This window comes from Dreissena polymorpha, chromosome 9 (assembly GCF_020536995.1).
Source record: "Dreissena polymorpha isolate Duluth1 chromosome 9, UMN_Dpol_1.0, whole genome shotgun sequence".
Classification (NCBI taxonomy): Eukaryota; Metazoa; Mollusca; class Bivalvia; order Myida; family Dreissenidae; genus Dreissena; species Dreissena polymorpha.
In genome coordinates this window covers 100,093,773-100,120,922 of record NC_068363.1, presented here as the reverse complement: position 1 = coordinate 100,120,922, position 27,150 = coordinate 100,093,773, and the positions used below count along the sequence as shown (strand labels likewise).

The 27,150-nt window shown below is 33.2% G+C and overlaps 1 protein-coding gene across 3 annotated transcripts; it reads left to right on the top strand.

The window, feature by feature from the left end:
- Positions 1 to 1,083: 1,083 nt before the first annotated feature.
- On the top strand, positions 1,084 to 6,556 carry LOC127845071 (uncharacterized). Of its 3 annotated transcripts, XR_008033040.1 has the most exons (6): positions 1,084 to 1,346; positions 3,005 to 3,280; positions 3,810 to 3,851; positions 4,405 to 4,482; positions 4,814 to 5,088; positions 5,390 to 6,556. XR_008033040.1 is itself a non-coding variant. In XM_052375739.1 (5 exons), coding segments are annotated over exons 1-5 (564 nt in total). In that variant the 5' UTR covers positions 1,084 to 1,345; the 3' UTR covers positions 5,086 to 6,556. The 3 variants fall into 3 exon arrangements, 2 of the variants coding, with proteins under 2 accessions (XP_052231699.1, XP_052231698.1); XM_052375739.1 differs by having other exon boundaries at positions 3,110 to 3,280; positions 4,814 to 6,556; XM_052375738.1 differs by having other exon boundaries at positions 4,814 to 6,556.
- The last annotated feature ends 20,594 nt before the right edge of the window (positions 6,557 to 27,150 follow it).

Here is a 27,150-nt window from a genome sequence, read left to right as displayed (position 1 = left end):
TTGAAATCAAACCTATATGTACATAAAATAAATAAGTAAAGCTAGTAAAATGAAATTATAAAATTTGCATTTTAATTTGACTTTCATTGTCTGATTTTACTTACCGATTTAAGTAGTTTCCTACCTCCTCCCCTTTTATGTTTTATGTTTTATGTGCGAAAAGCTTTCAACCCTAAAGTTTAACCGAATACATGTGTATGAGCAAGTGGTTTCATCCGATTTTTTGAGACGCTTGATTGGTTTTGTAAAGCGTCTAAACGAGTCTGAACTTTAACACGGAGTAAATATCGTATATATAAATAAAATAAGTAAGTTTAACTATACCATAAAATTCAATTTTGATTACAAATGTTATTGTTTCCGTAGCCATGCTTCACTTTCTGATATTGAGAATTTTTAATGTTATATACATTTATTGAAAATATCGTATATGTATAGAACTATCACACACTGCTAAGATGTATAAATAACATGTTGTACATTATTTGTAAACGAAAGCCATGGGACCATAAAAAGTTCACATTGATCAGTTAATATTGCTTACCTACGCCTTAATATAATAGTTTATATATAGAATGGTTCAACTGAGCTAACGTATACTTTATTTCTATTAAATAAATAATATTGACGTATAGTGAAATGTATCAATAAAGGCGATATTGAAAGTTCAGTCTTCTTCTAAAAACAAATTGTGTCGCCTTGTACGGAAATGTACGAAATAAGGCGACATATAACAGCAATATGGATATCCCGAAAAAGAAACCTTTTTGGATAAATGCACTGATCTGCTGGTACAAATAAAGCTGACCCATTTATAAGTCTTTCAAAATGACACACCGTATCAACCGTTATTATTTTAATTAAGCTGTCATTGTTTGATATAATAGACCAACGTTGTTTGTACTGAGAATAAGTTGTTTTTTTCCAGATATCTATGTATAGGTCCCTGGTTTTTATAAATTCGAATCCCAGTCAGTCTATTTATACGCAACAATCGCGCATACGTGAGATAGATTACCGGTACTGCAAATAGATCTTATATACTGATTCATAAACAAAAGTTGATAATAGTTGACAGTTTAAACGCAGTAAAAATTTAGAAAGGAAGAACATTGTCAAAATGTGTTTGTTATTTTATCGAATGTTATTCACTGTTTAAATAAAACATGAGATGACGCGATGTGAATTTATTTCAGTGTTATATATGAATAAACATTAATAATATTAATCTTATATAATAACTGGCAGTCAAAACAGAATATCCAGTTGGTTTCAACCCTATTGTGAACCGATATTGGTTTCAGCAAAGGAGGGGCGAAAAACAACATCAAATATTTGATCTATAAGTAAGTTTCTTATGACACTTTAAATGCTTGATGTAAATACTGCATTCTCTCAAAGGAACAAATTCAATATCTTGTTAATTTCCGTGGTTGTTTTGTTTGAAAACTATCATGAAATAAATAAAAAAAAAAGTTTTTATCTTGTTAAGGGTTATCCGAAGTTTTTAATAATTATGGTTAGGTGTATTGTTTCAAATTACATATCTGTCAATTATGACAATAATGACAATACATGCACATTCGTTAATTTGTGTAACGGGCTGTTAAAAAAGATGTATAATGCGTCAATTCTATATGAAACTCGTGTAAAAAATGGTTGAAGCTGCTGTCCACCTCTAGACGTTCAAATATAAATTGATTTTAATGATTTAAGATATTGATTATTTAATTGACTATATTTAAAATATTAGATAAGTCCCGATTTAGGAAAGAAGACATTTAGCTATCTATGACGATTGTTTAACGTGCACGCGAACCAGGGGACAGATCCAAGCATTACTGGTAATGAAGGGAGGGTGGTCGGGCACTGGTTGCTTTGTTCCGGCTGGGCTAAATGAAAGCTTAATATAGACGTTTGTTCGTCCATTCATTTGTTCGCTCCTTCCTTCCTTCACCTAGTTATGCATTCAATTATTCATTCTTTCTTTCAATAAATTATTGATTCATTTAGTCATCCATTCATTAATCCGTTCATTCCTTGATTTATTTATAAGTTTATTCATCATATGCATTGAACATTTATAGACAACATTCGAATACTCGTCTTATGCTAGTATTTGTATTGTGGTATATATATATATATATATATATATATATATATATATATATATATATATATATATATATATATATATATATATATATATATATATATATAGTTACTACAATCTAAAATTTTAAAAGTTTATTGATTTTTAATCCTACAAATATTTTATCATATGATCAAAATATAAAACAACCTGTTGATAGTCAGAACATGCAGGAGTTCAGTGTTGGAAAAAAAAACTTCGTAAAAAATCGTTTTGTATATAAGATAGCACATTGTACAGTCACCTCAAGTCGATTGGTACAGTAGATTTAGACGAATACATAGGCACGTTTTGAACTTATGGGTATATAAAGTCAAAACAGTTTGTTGTTGTTTTGCCCCGAAGGAGGGCATATAGTGATCGGACCGTCCGTCCGTCTGTCCTTCCGTCACACTTTGTATTGAGGTTTCGCATTTAGGTATCGAAAAATGCTTTTAACTTCTATATCCCTTCACATAGCAACTTGATATTTGGCATGCATGTGTATCTCATGGAGCGGCACATTTTGAGTGGTGAAAGGTCAAGGTCAAGGTCATCCTTCAAGGTCAAAGGTAAAAAAATATGTATTAAAGCGGTGCAGTAGGGGCCATTGTGTTTCTGACATACACATCTCTTGTTTATAATTATTTTCGCATTCAGGTAATTATCATTTTTCAAACCAAAACCAATACACAGCTATCATTTCAAACACACACAATTTCTTTAAATTACATCGACTTGTGTTTAACTTTCACCAAACGGTATGCACAAATAATTGTACAATAATCTGTCAACCCACATATGCATGTGTAATTATGTGTCGGGCTGGATATTGTGTAATCATGCTGATGAGTTCATTTCACCAACTTACAGGCACACAGACGCCACCAGTGATTCCAGAAATGACAACATCAGAGACTCCACAAGTGGCTACAATGGCTGGAAATTATGTATTTATGATATTACTTGCTGTAACAGTGCTTCTAGCTGCCGTTGGGATATTCGCTTTAAGCTGGTATTACAGACGACAGCAAACAAAGAAAACAAACCAGGGGATCTTGCTCTTCGTTATGTGCTGTTGTTGCAGACGACGACAGACAATGACAGCAAACCAATGGATCTTGAATGGTGACGTAGAAAGGCAAACTCGTAAGCAAAAGCGCTACTTGACTCCTCATTTCCACTTGCCTTGATTTAATGCACATGTAAATAAATTGACAACAAGCAAACATCGCCTTAACCTACTCTACATAAGACTCTTTTATCACATGAAATCAAAAGTCACAAGCCAAATATTCTATATAATTGGACGCAATCCGACTCAATTCTCCTATTTTGCAACTAACAATGCATAATTATGGATTGGGGCATGGACGAGTCTGCACATACTAACTCATGAAATATAACCAAGCGTTGATCATCTAACGGGTAAACATATTTGCGACCCAAATCGTTCAGTGTTTATTTTAACACCACAATCTTTTTCTTTATAATATTTTTTACTAAAATGTATTCCTAATAAGAAATTTACAATCAATCAATATTTAAAAACTACTTCTCCTGTAAATATTCATTTTGAAGAATCATGTTTTGAATGAACGAACAATGTCAGCAACTATTTTGTTAGAAATTAAGTATTGTGCAATTATACCGTCGCATTATATTGAACTTTTTTTAGATGACCCCGGGGACGATATTGAAATTCACAGGACAACGTTTCGTGAGTAAATTTGTAGGAAAGTTCGGTTGTTTTACAAATAGTTGGTGCATGCACTCGTTTATGTTAATACATAGTTCAAAAACGTGATAGCATATTTCGCTTTAGTTTAGCATTTTTTCGAAAAGATACTTACTTCGCACCTTTCGTTTATTTACCATTCTTTTCATGAGGCAAGTTAGGAAAATATATTTCTATGTAGACGTTTTGCTTAAACATTTCTGAATGAAGATCGCTCTATTCACCTCCAAAAAAGGTTTGCAGGCAGCTTACCTACTTAGCATTTGAGCCGTGCTCTGTGAAAGTCCGCACAGGTTTATCAGGTACGACACTTTGCGCTTGTATTATTAATTTTGTTTGAATGAAAGTATATTCTTAGCAAAATCCAGTTAAGGCGGAAAGTGTCGTCCCTGATTAGCCTGTGTGGACGACACTTTACGCACATGCATTAAACCACTTTTCACAAAGCAGGGTTCATTTATATCAGTAATTTTCTGTTCGCTATTCGCAAAACGTGTGTGTTTAATTGCAGAGTCAAACAAATATTTCCATTCAGTTTCAGCATCGTATGTCAAGCTAAGTCAGATCTTCCCAGCAAAAGAAATAAAGATGTACTTCCGGCAGTTGAAAATAGGTACATTATGTTACAGTGTCTGTTCAGGAAATTATTTTACTTTGTACTCATTGTATAAACGTAATATTTATCATGTCGTTGAAATCATGAAAAGAGTGCCTTTTTGTGTGTGTGGCGTTCATTTATAAATCCACAGAGCATTAACCATATTAACAATTATAATGCGGATCTGGTGTAATTCAGATAGACTGGCAAAATCATGTCATTAGACTATTAAAAAGGACACTGGTGGTAAACTTGATCACTTTTCTTTTGAATAATTCATTTAATTTGTTACAATGTATTTTGAAAATTTGCTTGCATGACCATTTCAGTCTCATTTATTTTGTAGATGAATGCACCATTCAACGAATTGAAACTGAACACCCAGGCAACGTTCGGGAGCAGTGCTACCAGTTGTTTATGGAATGGGAGCACATGCGCACAAACAAAACTATGATGTCGCACCTTGAATGGTCATTTGAGTTAATTCGAAAACTTAAACACCACCTTGACGAGCGTTTAACAGAAATGCCAGAGTGTTTGAAAAAGCAATGTTATTCCATTTTAGACAAACACTCACGAGAAATAAAGAAAAAGTTTCCCAGAAAAAAAACAATGTGATAGGTGAGTAGAATATAATATTCTCTATGTTTAAGTTGCCATATGTTGTTGAACTGATTCAATGTCTGTATTTACTATTCCTTTTGCATTTACAAGTTGTTCAATGCAACAAGACTAAATTATTCGGCCTATGTGTTATCTAAGACCAATTAATGCATTTTCTTTAAGATTGTTGAAACTGTATTCATTATGATAATTATCATAGCACATGCAGTATGGTAAGTTTATTAAAGAATGATATCACTGCCTTAATTAAGCTATATATACTTTTCACCGACTGTTTACACGAACACAAATGTTTCAGGAACTTAAATTACATGACAAAGGTAAACAGGGACTTAAACAGAGTAAATCGGAAGCATGTGTAATGCCGGTAAATATATGGCCATATATGATTCAAAATGTGTAATCGACTAAACTTAGTCTCATGATTTTCAGCCTTTGTACTGTTGTAACTAGCTATATGTGACCTTAAATATCCAATGTATTTCGCTTGTGTTCATTGATTTACGGGCTTTTGTCTTTTATGTTATACAGCTGCTAAACTGATCTCAAAGACGTCGCGTGATGCCAAATATTTTCAATGTTTAACCTCGAATATATTTGTGTATCGTGTCGGAATGTAGCACCAATGTAATTAAAACGTACAAAAAATAATTGTCCAGAAAAAGATATTCATTTCAGGGCTAAATTATCCTATATCATTTGAGGTTGTGAAGTTTTTTGTAACATGAATACGTTTATGATCTTTAGTGTATGATGTTTTCATATGTTATACTGATAAAATAATCTCAAGTAGTCGGAAATAATTTCCTAACTACTTAAATTATACTTATTTTATTGTGTTAAATATTTTTGGTGTCATTTGGTAGAAAATTTTGTTTCAACCTGTAAATGGTTCTTTATGAAACCTGTTGTTTTTGTATATATGTAAAAAAAAATGTTGAATTTCCGTCGGTTTGTAAGCGTAATGAAGTGCGTGACTGTGAGTGATTGTATCACGTTTGAATTTCCAACTTGTATCGCTCTACTAGATTATAATAATGCCCGATATACAACACATGCTTGCAGTTTAAGGCAAGGCATAAATAAAACATCAACTTTTAACTGCGGAAATATAATGTATCGGTCTCGAATAACAGTAAATACATTGGAAATATTAAACATAAACAGGAATCCATAAGACTTCAATGCGCCTGCTCAATGCAATAAGTATTTAAGTTGTAAAAGTAATTATCCAGTGTTATAACAAAGTCCATAATATTTTTGAACTTCAAGCATGTTTCAAATTAACACTGAATTAAGCAATTTGAACATCACTTCTCAATTAAGGATAATGCATGTAAGATAATGTATGATAAATTGACAATAGTATTTATAATGCTTACTTAACAGCTGCAGATTTGGGTGTATTGTCATGAATTGATCGCAATATCTTCATCATTATCAGTTGTTAATTATGATGAGATAAATACATGTATTAGTAACTTATTATATTTTGTGTTGCGTATGTTTAAACAGTTTTAAATAAAACACATGACGTGTATTGAATTGTTTTGTATATTATTGCATTTTGTCTAAGTGCCTTAAGTAAATGTATTATCCCTTTTATATAGTCATATTTTTTTAATCGTCGTATCGTTATTTATTAGTAATAAACCAATATTCACCTGTCAACATGAGTAACCTGGCAAGCACCGTTGAAACTCCTCGTCTTAAACCAAAAGGACAATATAATGAGGTGATCTTGAGTCAAAAATAAATTCTTTACAAATATTAAGATTTAAGTATTGACGTTTATTTTAAAAACAGATTCTATAAATAAATCATCTAATTTGTGCTTCTTACGCTCCATAGAAGGACTTGGGCTTTGAAATGAAGATATCATTGTTTCAAATTTTACCAAGAACATTTGAACGTTTCAGAACAAACATTTAACCCACATTTGCTTCTCTTTACCTGGATGTATACAATAGTGCCTGTAAAGAATTAATAGAATATTCAGCTAGTTCCACTTATGGTCGGGATCGGCAGGATAATATTGAAATTTAACAGTATTTTGGCATCGGAAATAAATAGCACCTATCCGATACCTTTGTACATTTTACTCTTGACACTTGTCAGCCAGCTTATCAATGATTATGCGAATATAGCAGTTTTCGATGTTACCTTTTTTAAAACATAACAACGAAATTGTGATCCAGTTTTACAAGACTAACGCTATTTGTGTTGTACTGGTATTAATCAATTTGATAAGTGTAAAAAAAAAAAAAATTAAAAAAAAACGCGGTATATTAAAATTTAAAAATAATAGCAACGACACATTTTACATTACTGAAACTTGACACCCTAAGTAGTAAACCACATACGCGATAAGAAACTAAATATTGTTTTGATTAAATTAAAAACCTCTCGGAGATGTTTATGATTGTCATATCGACCATGTTAATATTTAACACAAACGTCACTTGTCGCGTGTTTACATAGTTCACATTCAAACAATACGCGATACGATTATAGACTAATTATGTTAGGGTATATATACTGTTTTGAAGACGTGTTAACAGAGGACCCAGTCTGTGGTTCACATTATAGTATCACGGGTCTGTAAAACAGGATACACATCTACAGATAAGTTTTCAATTGATTCAGTCGTTATATAATATCCATCGTCTCAAATCATAGTATTCATTTTCAAATAAATGTTATTGGTACGCTTTTTCGTAATCTTCTTGTAAAACGACACTAAAATATTGCTATTGTTATTGAAATCTTTTTAAACATAAACATAAATCGAACACATTTAATACAAAAGAAACATCGTTTCACATATCAAACATATAGAAGATACTGTATAACATAACATGATCATCCGAAGAGAAAGAAGAACATAGGTTTGAACCCATCCTCGAACCTTTGTTTAAAACTAGAACTTAAAAAGCATTTCCAACGTGATTTTGTTTCAAAAATATAGGTGACTGATTTCCGTTTATCAACAATTAAGGCGGTATCCAATTTGCCGACCAAGCATGATTAATATAACTGTGTTTTAACAGTTTATATCAGCTCCAAAGAACCTAGCAATAATACTGAAAGAAATAAGTATAATTAGTATGATGAAACAAGTCAAAGAGTATTATGGAAAGATATTTGGGTAAAATGACATCGTTCCTGGTGAATATTTACATTATGACCATGTGAACTTTTAAATTCTAACACACGTGATGAAACTTTACTCTGAAATCAGTCATAATCGGTTGTGCCACCAAGCGTCATGAACAACGGCAGTTAGAAACAGGAAGTAAGCAGAATGCAAGTTAGACTAATGCTGGATACCAAATTATGACAGCAGCTGGCGCACGTTTATTTTCCATATGTGCGCACTTTTATTTTCCATATGTAAATTACATTGGATAAATAATAAACCGTTTCAAATATAAGATTTGTTCTTTGTCCTTAAATATACGGTGTGCACATCGATTACTTTTCAGCAGGCGTTGCTTCCAGAAGTGACAAACAGAGCGAATCAGCATATAGTCTCCCGAGACTCAGCTCTGCCAACATCTTTGGCGTAAGCTAGATGAATGTGGCATGTCAACCAAGATGCTCTGTGCAGTTAGGGCCCTTTATAAACATGTATCAGCTTGTGTACGAGTAAATGGTATGTGTACTGATTCGTTGTCTACGATACTTTTAATTTGTTCATTAATGACCTTGCTATAATGTTAAAAAATATGCATAAAGGGATTTAAATTGACGATGAAAATATTTGCACATTATTATACGCTGATGACATTGTATTGATTGCTAAGAATGAGAACGATTTGCAAGATATGTTGACAATTCTTAATACATAGTGTGTGAGAAATGAAATGGGCATTAATTTTAGTAAAAGTAATGTAGTACACTTTAGACCAAATTCATTTCCAAGGTCAAATTTTGTTTTAAGTTGTGGAGATTATAAAATTGAGTATGCTAGTAAATATATGTATCTTGGTTTAACCCTGGCCGAACATCTAGATTATAATATTACAGCTAAGATGGTAGCTCAGTGTGCTGGACGTTCCTTAGGGCTACTAATTGCTAAGTACAAATCATTCGGTGGTCTACCCTATGATGTTTATACAAAGCTATGCAATTCTTGTGTTGTACCAGTAATTACATATGCTTCGTCCGTGTGGGGTGTTCGAACCTTTTCATGTATAAATGCTATTCACCAAAGAGCTATGAGGTTCTACCTTGGTACTGGTAAATATACACACAATGTTGCGGTGCAAGGTGATATGGGTTGGAAACCAATTATTATAGATCAATGGAAGTCTGTTTTTAACCATTGGCATAGATGTTTATTGTATAATGATAGTAGGACAAATAAGAAAATGTTTAACTGGTCAGTAGATAAAGGGAATACTAGATGTAAAAATTGGCCTTTCATTGTAAAAGATAAGCTATGTTCTATGGATTTGAATATGTATTTTATGTTACCTTTTGATTAAAATAAGATGTTAAATGATGAATGTACAGCACTAATGAATAGTCATTTTGCTCAGTGGCAAACTGATTTGAATAGAGACTCGGGTGTAAATGGCTCAAACCATAATAAACTTAGAACATATGGATCATTTAAGAATAGTTATGATACGGGGCTTTATTGTAAACTACAAATGCCATTCTGTCATAGGTCTGTATTGTCTAAATTTAGATGTGGTGTAGCACCACTTAGAATTGAAACAGGTCGTTACATTAACTTACCAGTGTCTGAAAGAACATGTCCTTTTTGAAAGGACTTAGTAGAGACGGAAATGCATGTTTTACTTGTATGTCCTTTATATAATCAAATACGAAATGTTATTTACCAGAAAGCTCAGTTTTTTTACTTTGGTTTTCAAGATATGAATGATAATGCTTAATTTGTATTCATGTTTACTCACCCAGACATTGTTAGGGTCCTCGCAAAAACCTGGTGTGATATATTGAAACTGAGAAATAACACGTTATATAGTAAAACTTGTAGTGGGTAAATATTTTTATAATGATAAGATTTTTACTGTAAATATATATTTTACATGTATATAAAACATGGCCACTGTTTGATTTCTAGATTTAAAATAGATGGTATAAACTGATTTGACATACTTGTTTAAATAACAAGTTTTAGTGGTACTATTATATTTTTATTACCCATAGTATAAATCATTTTTTGCGGTTTTATTAAACCAATATATCTAAAGATTTCAAGATGCTCTGCTAGATTGTTGAACACTGGCTATGTTTCTTAGCATAATCGTACTTTTAACTTTTATGAGGTGTGTTTTAGTATGTTTTCATGTTTTATAGTCTCTTATAATTCTTATAGAATGGCTGTATACATGTATTTGTAAATATGTGTATATGGATGAGACTGGAATAAATAAAAAATATATATGAACCGAGTGCTAAAATCAACGGTTTGTTCGATATGTTAATGATCAGCTCACCAGTTGTTAATTCAAATATTGACCTCGTCCACAGTCAACAGTTTGTCCGATAAATATTTTTATACGGACCACGTTTAATTAACAACAGTTCGTTATAGATTTAACTATTTAATTAATAAAATTACCACATACAATCGCACAAATGATTTATCTACCCCCTGACTTTAATGTAAAAATCAGTCTGCACTTCATTAGGTAGGTGTCGTTTTAATTGGCCAGTCCTGTAAACACACCCACGAACATTCACGTGGCTCACTATCGATCACTGGATAATGCAAATTTGAAAAGTGGGTTGGTACTTAGTCGAGCCAAAAACGTGTGCGTATATGTTTTGTAATAATAACAAATATTTAGACAATCAATATAGCATGACAATAACAAACATAATATTTAAGTCAGGAACACCTCTTTTCGTAACCTTGCAACCACCGTTGAAACCCTTCGTCCTAAACCAAACGAACACTAAATTAGTTGATATAGATTCAATAATATCTTCTTTACGAATCTTAAGATTAAAGTAGTTAAGTGTATAAAAATATTATAAAAATAAATCATCTCATTTGCCCTTCTTACCCTCTATGGAAGGAATTGGGCTGTGAAATCAAGATACACTTGTTACAAATTTCAACAATAACTTTTCTGGGCCAACATTCAATCCACTTTTGCTTCTCTTTACCTTAGGTGTATACCATTGTTCCTGTAAAGAATTAAACCCATGTTTTCTTTATACGCACAGTTTTATCGCACGGCATATGATCGGGGAAAGGGAGGGAGGATTAAATTGAAATATTGTACTAGCTTTCGAGATCGGACCTTACCTGTGCCTTTGCACGATTAACTACAACATAGCTTCTCCGTGATAAATTTGCAGTCAATATTGAATATAACGATTTTATATTTACGATTACAGTAACAATTTAAAAACGACACGAAAATTGTGTTACAGTTTTAAAAGACTTAAAAAGAAAAGCGATTCATGTTTAATGTGTTCAATGTTTAATTGACTTAATCAGCTAGATCTTTAAATAAATCTAATAGAACCTGCATAAGAATTTCAAAAACTCAACAAAGACAATGGTAACTTTACTTAAACTTAACACCCTAAGTACTCTACCACACTGAACGAAGCTTAATATGATTTGATTCAATTCTAAGAGATCTTCATGATTGTCATTGACTGATCAACATTGCAAATATTTTAAACTGACGTCATCGCGGTCGTGTTTTAATGCAATTATTGACTATCTTGTTAAAGTGTTTTGCAGATATGTTTACATAGGATATAGTCAGCGGTAACCATCTTACGTTCAAGGGTTTGCAAAACAGTGCTTACACCTAATAAGTCTAAATTTGTCAAATTATATGTCGCGTGCCTCAAATAAGAGCAGACATTGTATCATATATGTTATTAGTACGCTTGTTGGCAATCCTTCAGTAAAACGACCCTTACGTATCGCCATTTTGAAACCTTTTAAACATTAGCAATAAATGATCTAACACATTATACAATCAAAAAAGAATAACATATAAACAATACTAAATTACAAGCTTAATAACAAATTTTTCGTACGCACAAAATATACCTGTATTCAGTCGTTTGTTTAATAAATCTAAAATTAGTAAGTGGTTACCATACCGTACAGGTGGTTTTTCTTCCGGATACAATTTTTTTTTTCAAAGCAACCAGACCAAACCAAAATTTATTGCCTTTCTGTAAAACATTCATGACTGGAAATTGCAACTTTATTCAGAACGTCCAACTTTCGTGGATCTAGTAAGTTTGTTGCGTTGAAGTGCTGGGTCATATTTCGGGTCCTCACCTGGTTCAGACTCAGGCGCGGAAGAATCTTATAAACTTTGAAATACACACGGTCTTGAGTTCAGTGTGGTAATGTTATAAAGTGATATCGCGAATACTTCGTTATTTTGAAAAAAAACAACATTTGATTTAAATCAATTTCATACTCATTAATAACTTATTTTGATAATCACTTTAAGAAAATGATTTGCATTAAAAATTATTTAATAGCTATCAATTTAAACATAAAACATTTCATCGTAGAATATCCATATCAAATATATTAACCGTTTACTCACAGTATTTACGGCATTGGGTTTACTGTTTTAATACATTTTTATAATCTCCCAAATTGTATAATATAAATTGATAAGCGTTGTTTGCGTATAAATGTTTGATGAATATGTGTATGTTCTATATTTATGTTAGATATTTCATAAAATAGCACTCTCAATTAAAATGTTAAGTTGACATTTTTGGAACTGTAATTTTATCAAGTGTACAAATAGTACTTTTTACAAATATATGAAAGTATTATAACCGAAAACAGCAATAAATCTGTTCCGAACCATAGTTGGTTATCACCAATCAGATCTGTGACATCATACACTTTTATGTATTTGGGTTTAGGAATAAGTACATATGATTAGCTTATTGATTATTAAAACAAATATGTATTTGCAACATGTTATAGAAATGACCTACTTACTATCGAATGATAAAATAAAATAAAATATAAAAATATGGTTTCACATGTCATACATTTGATGTCAGACGAGGCATATACGAGTTTAAACATCTCGATTACTCGTTGTCGGACTATATTTAGATGTAATATCGCTTAATTTGGTATTCCAGTGTATTTTTTTCTGAGCTGTATATTTATATTTGGCAGACTTGCTTATTAGTTTATATTATATTTAAATGAACTTTAATAGTATAAACGTCTAACCTGTGGTAATTGCATACAGGTGTTAAATGTGGATTAGACAACGTTTACGGCTTCTCATAAAATTGAAATATGTAGAAAAGTCTTGGAATTGTTGTTTTGCATTGTTTTTCTATTCTTACACACCTTTCACAAACAACTAAAGGAAAAATACATTTTTTTACATCAAAAGGAAGCCACAAGGTCAAAAAAGTATATATAAGCATATATCTTTTAATATTATGGCTGCTACACGGTATCAATTTGTTTTATTATAATATACATGTATACATTGTATGTCATATATTAAATAAACTATAAAGATATATAAAAAGTCTTGGAATAAGATGTCTTTGTAAGGGTATAATGATTTAATTTATTTTTATATGTTTTTAATTAATTAATTATAGAATTAATCCCTTTGATATCTATCTTATCGACGGGACCGAGTAATCAAAAGTGACTTGATATACTTATATCTTTTATTATTTTTTACGATTTGTCAACGTTACGTTTTGACGCGTATGGGGCCAAAGCTGATCACGCGAATGATTTCGTAATATTTAAATACTGACACAAAAATTGAGAGCCTTTGCTTATTTATTACCACATTTTTAGTTATAACTCAATACATCAACTGTAACAATAAACACAAATAGTATTATAGTTCACCAAATATGTTATACAATCGGAAAATAATGAAATGTTGTTGTGCCTACTACACGTGTTTGTTATACCAGGTAGTTTTCAATCTTTTTTATTTGATCATATTCGTTAAATTGACTATAAATAAACTAGAATGAACTAAAGAAATCGTGTTAAAACACATAGGACAATAGACAAACATTTTAGCCAACGCTATATATGGTATGGTAACATCGATTTAACAAGATGCAAACTTACTTTTTTGTGGGACATTATATTCAAGACATGCTCATGTACCAATTTAGTGTTCGTGTTTCGTCTGAACAGATATCGTTGCGAGAAATCACAAAGGAACATAATGTGCCACAAACAATTAAACACGAGCATTTTGATAGCTCGTTAACTCTATGTTACCATACTGCATCTAACGTTGAAATTTGACTATTGCTATAAGAAGCCATGATTTATTATGGGTAAATTTTATTTTACGACATATTTTTCGAAATATTCGTTGATTTTGAGAATTTATATCATCATCATCATCATCATCATCATCATTATCATCATCATCATCATCATCATCATCATCATCATCATCATCATCATCATCATCATCTTTGTTATAGAATGAAATGAGTATATTTAAACAATATGTGAAAATGGCAATGCTATGTAATTATTTCATGACAGCAATTATATTTGTTTTATTTCAAGATATTGATTAATTAAGTTTATTATATAACATTAAGTTTTATTCTATAATTTTACACACCATTTATTAAACTTTGTGAAATGAAAAAGTCATTACTAAAGTAACATAAATGCTGTACTGGTTCCTCGCAAATATCATAACAAAAACGCAAATTTGCGAATTTGAAACATTGTGTTATTCAATTATGTCCATTAACGAAAACGTGAAAAGGTCTCATTTAGAATAAAAAATAAACTTCGAACCGAGATAATGCATTGACGCGTTTGAATAGATACATGTTGAAAATGTTTGGGGGGGGGGGGGGGGGGTCATGAATAAATTGTTTAAAATAATTTAAGAATTATGTAGTTAATTGCATTTTAAATTGAACTATGTGATATTAATAGACGATTATATTTAAAAAAATCTTCTTTTTGAGATTAATATTCAAAGAACTAGTTGGTGAATACCAGCCAAAATAACTGAATATGACGCGGTTTGAGTTTTAACAGCCATCATGTACATATCGTTTACAGTATCGTAACTCATCACATCCGAAGCATTTCGTTTATCAAATAATTGGTAGTTAATCTATTAGTTCACGTGTTTTAATGGAAATATATGTGATTTATATTGCATAATACAAACAACGAAAAAAAGGCGACATAATAATCAAGACATTAACTGCTTCTTGTTTTCGTTTTGAAAAGATAAATAGACAAGAGGGCCATGGGCCCTAAGGCGCTCACCTGAGACCCGAAGGAACTAAACTATTTTGGGAAGGTGGAGTTCAAGATAATAAAAGTACTTCATCCAACATAAATATTATCATAAGGTTAACAAGAAGAAATTCAAGCGCCCCTTGAAACCATGCTCTTAAGAGCACCGTAGCCATTTTCAAAGTAAATCAATATATTATAGGAACATATGTTCTCAGCATGTTTCATTTAGATTGAACTAAAATGTGACTCATAGAGAGTTCACAAAGATTCACTTTATCAATAAAAAAGAAATCTACCACACACCTCAGGGCCTTGCTTTTAAACAAACTGGAACTATTTTCAGACTCACCTTGCAATGAAATTTACAATTAAAACAACACTCAACCCTATTAAAAACACAAATCTTTGATAATCGCACCAAAACTACCGACCTCATCCATAAACCGTGTGCACTTACCATTTGTGTTCCACTCTTATCAGGTCTTTGATGTGAGTTCCCAGCTGGGGCCTTTTTCTAGGGACTAAGGGCATTTAAGCTGCAAGCCTGTTACATCACATTACCATTTCAAAAGGCATCAATGAATACTACTTAACCAGAACATTGCAGGCACAGTCAATAGAGAAATAATTAGTTGCTGATAAGCAGGTTGATGAATGGGATCATTGGAGAAATAAGATTGCATTCCTGACAAGCCATGCATTCATGATTGTAGGTCAAACACAATTCAAGTTATATACAGTTGTTTCTCCCCTAAGTAATTTGAAATCAATATTACTTCTTACAATTTTGAGAATATTTAACAAAGGGTTTTCATATGGCATACATGTAAACATGTTTGTTGTATTTCATCCCCAACCATTCATCATCATAATAATCCTCTTCAGAAAGGAACAAAATATATATATATATATATATATATATATATATATATATATATATATATATATTTATTTATTTATATATATATATATATATATATATATATATATATATATATATATATATATATATATATATATATATATATTATTTATTATTTATTTATTTATTTATTTATTTATATATATATATATAAAGTTTTGGCAATATAACTGTATATCTTATCGGCAGAATTAATATTCAGATGACTGCATTGAAATCATGAATATCATAATATGCATACATCTCATTCAACGTGTACATGTGTAACTTATTAGTAGAGTGTAAACAAGGTAAAGCCATTTAAATGCATGTTTTTCAACAGACCGTAATAATAAAGGAACTCGGCCTAGATTTCATAACAAGATATCCATAAAACCATTGTTCTGACCAAGTTTCATGACGATTGGACAAAAAAAGTGTCTTCTAGAGTGTTCACTACCTTTTTTTTACTATATAAATATTAAAGAAAAAGAACCCTCCCCCCTTGCGACCATGTTTTTTTACCGTTTTTCAAACTCAACCGTCGTACCCAAGAAACAAAAAATATATTTCAACGGGCTTTTTTAGATGTTCACCACTGATTGTAGTAGAGGGGAAACTAGGCTTCTGGGACAGAACCGTTTCCCTTCCGTTTCCCTTCCGTTTTCCTTCCGTGTCCCAGGAAATTCTATATATAAATGTATAATATCTTTTTCAAGATATTATATATCCATCCGTGTCCCAGGAAATTCTATATATAAATAATATCTTTTTCATATTTCCGAAAAGTCAAGCTCGGGGCAGCATCCCATTCGCAAACGCGGCGGCTCGAGGACTTTTGACCACTACCATTATTCGTGAAGGCCTTTGAAAAATATTTCGTTTATATGTTTAATTTTAAAGTCTTGGTAAACAATGTCGTTTGGTTTGATCATTCCGAGTAAGAATGCCGTGGTAATAGCACCTTTGCGATATTTTTTCTCCTCCATATAACACTCTAATTTTAACACGTATTTGTCTATCAACCTAAGTTGATCCTGTTTTTTAACGTTTACCCACTGTTTCATTGACTCTTTGATGGTTGCTTCCATCTTTTCAAACTCATTGTTTTTAGTCCAGAGCAATTGATTAAGTTCATCATGCAGTTGGGCGCTGTATGTTTTTGGGATTTTGAATTTTTCCTTTTCTTTAACGAGTGTTGACGTTCCATCGTCATTGTCAATAATCAAACCACATTTTCCAAAACCAAGAAGTTCCAAATATCTTTTATTTTCCTTATTAGAGTCGCGCTTACTACATTCTAGAAAAAACGGATAAAATTTCATGTTTTATATTAGAGTTTGATACTTATAAATCACGTTGATAAAACATACAACTGCATAACTTGAACTCCAAGATCTCCGGCTCCAGTACTTGCTTGTATAGCGAGTCTATAATACAGGTATGCTGTAGTAGTTGAAATATCGAAAAACAAAGGAGCATTAGCAGAGCCAAACAACTTAGTCGTAGATGTCAACAGTGGTTCAAATGTTTTTCCATCATTGCTTCCAGAAAAATCCCATTCAGTTATATTTTTACCATCAATAGCTCGAGCTTTGAGCGCCACTCTCCAAATGGTAACGGCTTCAGGACATTTAATTTGCAGCCATCCCTTTTTTGCAGGTGTGGCCCAGCTTCCATTAGATCCATCGGCATTAAGACTATTAAATGCGCCGTATGCTCGAAAGTTACCAGTAGTCACTGCACTTGCAGTTGTTACAAATCCAGTTCTACTAATATTCTCCTCCAAAATTGGAACATAACCCGAATAACTTTTTTTAGGTGTATTTGTAATGAGTTCCTTTGTTATGAGTTCCTTTGTTATTTTAATAGCATTTTGAACTTCAGCATTTACTAACTGAGTAACTTGAGACCAACTAGATGCTTCAGATCCTAAGTACGTGGTTGGAGGATAATGAACAGGTAATCCTTTAACCATCCTACCACCCATGTTTAAATCACTAGTCATAGTATCTCCAGACTTTGAAACAGCATGAGTATCAACATAAGAATTTAAAGTTATGATTTGAGCACTATCTTGCTTATCAACATAACTTTTAGTTGCAGCGCCTTGAGCTGCAGAAGGATCCAATAAATTAGTTATAGCGCGACCATTCATGCCTAAAGTACCAGTCATAGTATCTCCAGTCTTTGAAACAGCGCGAGTATCAACATAATTTTTTGTTGCAGCATCCTGAGCATTCATAGGATCCAATACATTGATTAGATTGTGAGAATCCATATTAATATTTGCGTCAGCGGCATTTTTACCATCTCGCCTTAAGAACGTATTAATGGCCTGTGATAATGTAACCCCTCCTGAAATCACTCTTTGCGACGATCCTGCGTTTGTTTTACCAAATATGTTTACAGACATTTTTATATACACATTTTTTTAAATACAATGAGTTTATTACATTTTGTAAGCTTACGCTCTCACATTGTTTAAGAATGTAAAGACATAGGTGACCACAAAATACCTCACCATCCGTTTGTACTCTTTCGCTATTATAATACACAGGATTCCTTATATAGCTGACGAGTTCAACAGGCGGTGCTAACCCATAACTGTCAAAGTACAGTTTTTCATGACCGTTTTTGATCCATGCAGTCCAGTGTGTACCATTTCCTCGCGAGTCGCATAGATTTAGAATTCCACACTCTTCCTTTTTAGGGCTTTTCGGAAGTTCATCGCGAACATAGACACCCCTAAAGTGTTTAATTTTTAACTTTTTAGCGGCATCTATCAACTGGAAATTGGATAGAGGTTCGTTTGGTAAGACAACTCCTTCAACATTAATATACTTTTCGGTATTAAAACTCATTTTATATAGTGCTATCAATGTTTTGTTTTCATTTGATTGTTTAGATACGTTACAAGTTCAAGTGGTGGCTTTAAACTAAAAGTGTCAAAGTATATTTTTTCATGACCGTTTTTGATCCATGCCGTCCAGTGTGTTCCTGGCATATTGGGATGACGTGGATAATTGTCGCGCACATACCTTACTCTAACGTTTGAGCTTTGTAGTTGCTTTGCGACGTCAATAAGTTGTGATGTGCTTGAGAACGTGCTGTATATGGGGATGTTGGGGACAACACGCCCACCCACGCTCTTAAATTTTTTTATTATCTTTTGATTGTCTGTGAGATTATTGCTCATCTTGTTTTTTTTCTTAGGAGGTTATGTCCATAAGCCATTGTATGAATACCGTCTTTTAGTATAATACGCTTATCATCATTTGCGCTAAGAGCTACCTTATTGACCGTTTCAGTATATATTTCATGCGCGTATGATCTGATAACGTTCATTGACCTTAGCACTTCTTGACGAGAAAAGAGCGTGTTTTTATAATCGTTGTGTGTAATGGTGTTTTCGATAACGCTCTTTTTTACCCCCTTACACTTTTTGTTTTCCTTTCCTTCATACATTTTACACGAATACAGTTTAGCTCTGAGTCCCACAAATTCCTCTATTTGTTTTCCAGCTGCCTCATCTTTGAACATTCCGAGAACCTTTTTGTTCACACCCGTTTTAATTCCGGAGGGGTGATCTTTTGGATACTCACTCGTATCAAACAGTCTTTCAACATCGTTTGAAATGTCTGCATAAAAATCTTTAGTTTTAATTTCGTAGACAAGACTGTCTGTGTCCGTAAACAATAGCTTTGCCTTTTGTCCATATTTAGCCTTGATGTAATTATAGTGAAACTCATACATTATTGTCTTGCTTAAGTCTAGAATAGACATTCCAAGATAAATGGGTTTGTTATAACATAACTTGGTTTTTTTCATATGTACAGCTATTAAATTTTCATCAAATATAGTCAAGCGGTCGAAATTAACCTTTGCAAGGAGCTTTTCCGCCTGTGTAATATTATTAACCAATCGGATATCAACACGATTCTCGATGTTCTCAATTGTTTTTCCAAACACACTGTTGTTCATCAACTTGAAGAAGTCTTTTTCAAAGTTGTTAGTTGCAGCTGTTCGCAATTCAGTGTTCAAGTTGATATATGTTTTTAACCAAGGGCTTTCATCAAACTTAATTCCTCTGTGAATGTTGGTAACTCTGAGCCCTAGCTTTTCGTACTGCTGCAAGTTTTCATAATGTACTACATACTTGGTTTTGTTGTTCAAGTTTGGAATAAGCTTTTTAACTTTTGATCCCTCAGGTATAATGTTTTCAGGGGCTAAAGGATAGTCATTATGAAGATCATGTAATTCATCAGGATATTCCAAGTCAACTTCTAAAATACACCCCTGTCCTTCTGTGCATGAAATGTTTTTCCAATCGTTAAGCTCATTTTCATTCATCCACTTAAACCCCCCGGTTGGAAGTGGCTTACTCATCGCGCACCCGTAGAGATTGTTAGCATCCAGATAAATGATAAACGATGAGTCTTTGCTTTCATCATAATCATCACCCATATACTTATTGTTTCCAATACCAAGACGCGTTGAAATTGTACTAACCCCACCTCGAATACCTTGCTTTAACATTAGCAACACGTCATAATCGTTTATAAGCTCAAGTTTTACCTTTGTCAACTTAAGACACGCATCCATAGATAGTCCTGGCGCTGTATAATACCATGCTGGATCTAGTTTATAGTATTTATTGCTAGCATCTCTGAAGTTTTCGAAAACGTCGGCTAGCAGCAAGACATCACTCTTTATGTAGAGTTCAAGGTAGTCTCTTATTGATTTACAGCCAAAAGCGTTCCATACTTTGTTTGCAAATTCATAATCATCATTACAAATAGCCTTACCCGTGAGCTTTGAGTAGAATGCTTCCTTTGGGGGTAATGACGTTTCTGCGAGTTTTTCAACAGAGCTCACATAATCATATGGAAAGATGCCCTTTTGTTTCAAGAGTGTAAACTCATTACCGCTATAGACCTTAGCCAATTCACGAAACTGATCATCGGTAAGATTTCCTGATAAAGCATCCAAACTCGATTGCATAAACCTATAGGTATCGATAAACCTAATATCACGATAAATAGGCTTTTCCTGTCCTTTTTTGTTTGTATACGTGTCAAAAACAACCTTCTTACAGAACGAAATATACTTTTCCTCGTTATTTGGAATGCAGCTAATTTGTCCTCCAATACTTAACTTTTTAATAAATAGATGACATTCATATCCAGAAAGATTGTGTAGTAATACAGGAATAAATTTAGGGATTTTATACCCTAAATTACACTTTGAATGTGCCGCTCCTCTAAACTTTCCAGTCAAGTGACAATGATCGCGAACCTTTGTATAGCTATCAGTGTTGCCTTCTAACCTAAACTCGCCTTCATCACCTTCGCATATATGACATGTGGTCGAAGCATCGTATTTAGCTTGATCATCTTTTGTGAATATCATTTCCTTGGAAAATTTAAATGTGTTGTAAATATCCTTAGTGGTTTGTTCAACAGAGTTAACAAATAATTGCGCGACATCATCTGTTTGATTCTTAGCTGAATACACAACAGGCTCTCGACTATACAATGAGCCATCAGAGCATACCACGTGATAGCAAAACGCGCTAGGCGTATGCTTCTGGAACTTGTGTGTAAACGACGTCGCAGGATTCGGATTACAAGAACTAATAGGCTCGATAAACGATTCGAAGTCTGCATATATTACAAACGGAACCCTCATTGATCTACAGTAATGCTTGAAATACTCTGTGGTTCCCTCTGCTGGCATCACTATTTTCTGTGTGCTGTGTAATGAACAATATTCATTGTGTCTTTGAAGACCCTCAACTGTTCGATGACCTGTTAAGCACCTTTTACAATAATACATTTTATTGTGACCGGTTTCAGTTCGTCCCGAAGCTAATTTGTTAAAATTTTTAATCAAGCAATAATGTTTTGTTTTTCCATTTGAAGTCAGCAATAAATCAATAGCCTTTTCACTTTCGTTTTTACTTATTATTAGTGGGTAAATATCCTTTTCTTTAGAATCATAACCGAATATATTGATGCTCAAGTTGTTGTTTCTTTCAAATTTACTTATTACATTTTCATCCACTGCAACTGGAAATTTAATTCCATTCCAATTTAACAACTTTGCGTGTTCCTTTAATTGTTCGGTTATTCTTTCGGAATGTTTTACAATAGGATTTAATGCTCTCGTGACGCACCACTTGAAACATTCGTCGTCTTCATTCTTTATGTTAATAATTGCCTTTTTAGCAGCCAACTCTTTCGGCAATGGAATGTATGATTTACCTTTTAATGGCTTATACGTACCGGTGTTAATTTCCAGTCTAATGACGGACTTTGGTCTCCAATTGCTTCCCTTCATTTGAAAATTTGCAAACGATTCCAAAATCCTATCTACCATTTGGGTAAATAATTCAGCAACATCAGTTCCCTCCAATACTATTTCAGTTCTCGAAACAAAGGGTATTTTTTCGATTACACCAGTTTCATGTTCCATAGAATGCCGCTCCATTTCACACACTAGCACTAGATTCATTTTTATTTGACGATGTTTGCTCATAAACTTTACAACTTCAGGTTTAACAATATCTAAAAATGTTGGAGCATCAGTTTTTTCAACCCCATCAATAACATATTGCCTTGCAAAACGTTTAAGTGCAGTTTTACTTTCTTTAATTACTATGGCACTTTCACTAATTTTAATATCACGTTCACTTCTTTGCTGCTTCTTATAGTAATTATTATAAATAGATTCGACTTCTGCTTTAAACGCATCAGCCTTTTTGCTTATCGCTTTCCTTAAAGGCTCTGGTGTATGTTTAATAATCCAATCATAGCTATTTTTTGCAGCTGTCTTTACAGGTTTAACAGCCCAATCATAGCTATTTTTCACAGCAGTCTTTACAGGTTTAACAGCCCAATTAAATAACCTATTTATCATAGTAGGTTTTTTAGCTGGTTCAGCCCTTGCATCCTCCCTCGCATTTTCCCATACATAATTATCCCTTGCATCCTCCCTTGCATTTTCCCATACATCATCTATCAACTCAGCTTTTGTGAGCTTCGAATATCCGCACAGACCCTGATCTTTTGCGGCTTTCTTCAACTCTTTTAAAGTTTTGTTATTCATTTTATATATATATTAAAAAATATTTAGGTAGATTCATTTTTTTTTAATAAGCATGTGTTTTGCTTATAAAAACATGACCTCATACCTCATTCCATTTACCACTTGTCCGTTGTTTCTCTTTTTTATATTACAACCAAGCGCTTTTATTGCTCGATATTTTGAGTTATAGGTTGTTTCCTCTCCAGTTTCAACATTCGTTAATTTAACAATTACTTTAGGCGAAAACTGTATAGGTCTGCCTCGCGGTCTTTTTTCATTAGGTTCTGGTATAACAACATCTTCTCGTTTCCAATCTAGTCCGTTTTCCTTTGCAATCAACATTAATTCCATTATACTTTGATCAGTCGTAGCAGGAACGTCAATACTTTCTAGCATTTTAATTAATTCTTTCTTTGTGTACTTCATTTTTTATATAATATTTTTTTTATTATTTCGTCACTATATACATTTTAGATCCGTCAGAGGTAAATTTTATCATTTGGTCGGAAATAACAACTGCGTACGCTTCTGTTCCCGCTGGCACATTCTGGTGGAATGTTGCTTGGATTTGCATCTCTACCGATGCATATTTTAACCGCTCACTTTGTTTGCTGACATCAAACACCATAATAGGAAACAGGTCTTTGAAATCCGCCGGTGTAATGTTACTCTGTGTTACCAGCGGATCCATTCCATAAAACTTTTCGCTAAATCTAGCCGCTTCATAGTAAGCTCGTGAGAATTTTTGGTTTGGAAAAGATAAGTTGTAATCAGCCTCAGGGTATCGTTGATTGTTAACAGTCACGTACATGTTATGAAGATCGCAATGATCGAATATCGATGTATTTCCTGTTTGATTATTTCTGCGATTAGTTTGGAATCCTACCAAAATGTATCGCGGTTTTTCGGTTGGTGTTCTAACACTTAGTCTCCAGTTGAACGATGTAGAATGTGGCACTGTAATACTTTCGCAATGTCTAGACCTAAAAGGGACGGGTACTGTTACCTTTGCCTGAATGGATTTGTACAACTGAAACTTTTCCATATCTGCAGGTAAAATATGAGGCATAAACCATGACATTTTATCAAGGCTTACTTTACCCGCATCTTCGTCATTGTGTCTAAAGATGGCATCGTTGTCAGTTTTTCTAACAAGTGCTAGCGTATGTTTAAATCCATACACAATCTTGTCATAGTCATCACAAAAGCCGAAAATGTGTTTCAGCGGAACAACGAACGAAAATGTTCCCTTGGGGTTAGGCTTCTGAATAAGGTATGCCTGCCTGATTGCAAAGCCTGCGTTATCTGCAGCTGTTGTCGCCGTATCTTTAGTCCAAAGCTGATTGAGTCCTTGCGCTTTTGAAAAACCATCCGGATACTTTAGCATTCCAATCATGGTCGTAGCCTGTCCAGGATGATTCAACGATTCTATTTGTTGATCGGATAGCTTATACGTAATATTGGAAAACAAATGCATAAGCCCATTGTTTGTTAACGCTATTGCGTCATCGTTTGCGTATGCATCCCCATTAGCTTTAGTTAGTCTACCTTCAAGGAGTAGGTACGATTCCGCAGGATGAACAAATACATCATACAACCCGATATCGATAGTTATGGTACCCGGCGAATTTAAATTCGTACCATTGACAGGCTCATACGCCTTAAACTCATATTTTTCAATGGATTCGTCAATAGGTGCAGCTTCCGTAAAATTTAATATTTCGCTCGACATTGTTGCTATTTTAATTAGAAAATAAAATAAAAAGTTCTTAAGCCAGACGAAGACCGGATCCTGTGTTCAACCTTTTTACAAGATCTTGAATTGATATTTCGTTTGCCCTTGCAGTACCTCTCTTCACCCCAACGCCGGAACCCGCAATCAAGTTGTTAATGTTTGTTGCTTTATTAGAACCCTTATTTACGAGAGACGCTAACGCGTCCCTCGATTCTTGCGTTATTTCGCGATTTTTTGGTGCATTATATCCATCAATCAAAGCTTTAGCTTTGGCTATAGCTACATCTTTTCCAACATCAATAGCTTTTAAACCAACTTCTTTTACAACCGACTTTCCGGCTTCGATAGCCGTTTTACCTATTTCTGTTTTCGATGCGCTACTCACTTTTGATGCCACCGTTTTTGCGACATTTGCAGCAGTTTTCGCAGCCGTTGATCCTACCATTCGCTTAAAGAAATTTGAGACGGTATCAAACATTCCAGAACCGCCGATAACGTATTTTTTTATATACCTTCGTTTAACAATCATTTTTTAAATACGTAACATTAATTTTTTATAATATTCTTTGTCTATTACCGCTTGTCTCACCAGTTCATCTGCTATGTCTATGATTTCATTTTTTACTCCAGTATTACCTGCATTATAACTATTAACTCGTAATGTAAGCATTTCAACGAGTCTGTTTGGATCAGAAGGCATTAACGCTATTCCTTCTCCTTTCTTCTTGAATAATGAACTTATTTTGTGTGTCTTTTTAGGTTTTAAATATGCTTCATAGATTGGTTTAATAATTTTTCTGTACTTTTCTCCAGAACTTGATTTAACCTTTCCCGTGTCAGGATTCACAATAGCATTGGTGTTTAGTAAAATTGTTTTGTAGGAGTCAATGTCTTGTGATGTATATTTATCGGTATCAGGATATTTCGATGTTATTAGCTCCCAAAGTCCTAGGGTTCCATTATATTTTGTTTCTCCAACAATTATATCATCTCCAGATAGTTTTACCTCTGAATCTCAAATATAAAAAGCGCCACCTTTATCATACAGTCCAAATGTTTTATCGGTTAATTGTTTGCCTGCCATCGATCTCAAGTATTCAGTTGCTATTGAACCTAGTTCTATTAATGTTTCTTTCGGTCTTTTATCCTCTTCTGCTTGTATGCTTGGGTATTGAGGGAAAGTAATGGCATTTGGTGTTGTAGCTGCTAATGCTGCTGGCAGTGCTTGTATCGCACTTGACGTTGCTTCTTTTAACTCTCTTTGCGAATCGGTGATAGGTTTGTAAAGTTTTGTTAGTTCTATGTGTTGATCAATGTCTCCTAGCTTTTCAGATAAAGAGTCTTGACGAATTTTATTTCTTAACATAAGATACTCATGCACCATGGAGTCCCTTTTTTCCGGATCTGTTATCTTTAAAAACGACATTTTTAAATAGAAATAATAATGTTTTTAGACGTGATTTGAGACGTAATTTTTGACATAATTTTTGACGTGATTTTCAACGTGATTTTTTGACGTGATTTTAGACGTGATTTTTAACGTGATTTTTAACGTGATTTTTAACGTGATTTTATACGTTAAAAATTACGTTGATTGAGAGGTGTTCGTCTGTTTTTCTCTCGATTTACTAAACATGTTTTGAAACGACAAAATTGCATCTTCACGTCCTTTCGCAATAAGGGACTGTTTTGTTTCCTCGTCTATACCTACTCTTATTTTAGATCTTATTTCTTCTTTCATCTGATTGAATTTGTCTAGTTCACTTAGAATCAGTGAGTATTCTTTATCGGAAATTTGATCGTCTGCCAATGCCTTTGATATAAGATCACTTATTGTGTTCAATTTTGCTTCTGCAAGTGTTTTAATTTTTTCGTGTTTTTCAGCTTTCATTAATAGCTTTTTATTGGTTTGACCTCCAATGATAGACAATAGTCCTATACCTATTGCAGCTCCCTCCATTGCTATTGCAACTGGTGCCGCAATGATTGTGCTCAATACTCCTATCCCCGCCGCACCTAGCACCATTGAAGAAACAACAAGAGCGTTGTCCACTCCTGCTATAACTCTCACTGCTCTGT

What these genes read in the sequence shown, in the direction of transcription:
- LOC127845071 (XM_052375738.1), top strand. Translation starts at nt 3,034, where the DNA reads ATGACAACATCAGAGACTCCACAAGTGGCTACAATGGCTGGAAATTAT. An exon ending in TGACGTAGAAAGGCAAACTC is followed by an intron (nt 3,281 to 3,809) that starts GTAAGCAAAAGC and finishes AACTTTTTTTAG; the next exon opens with ATGACCCCGGGGACGATATT. An exon ending in CTTCCGGCAGTTGAAAATAG is followed by an intron (nt 4,483 to 4,813) that starts GTACATTATGTT and finishes TTTATTTTGTAG; the next exon opens with ATGAATGCACCATTCAACGA.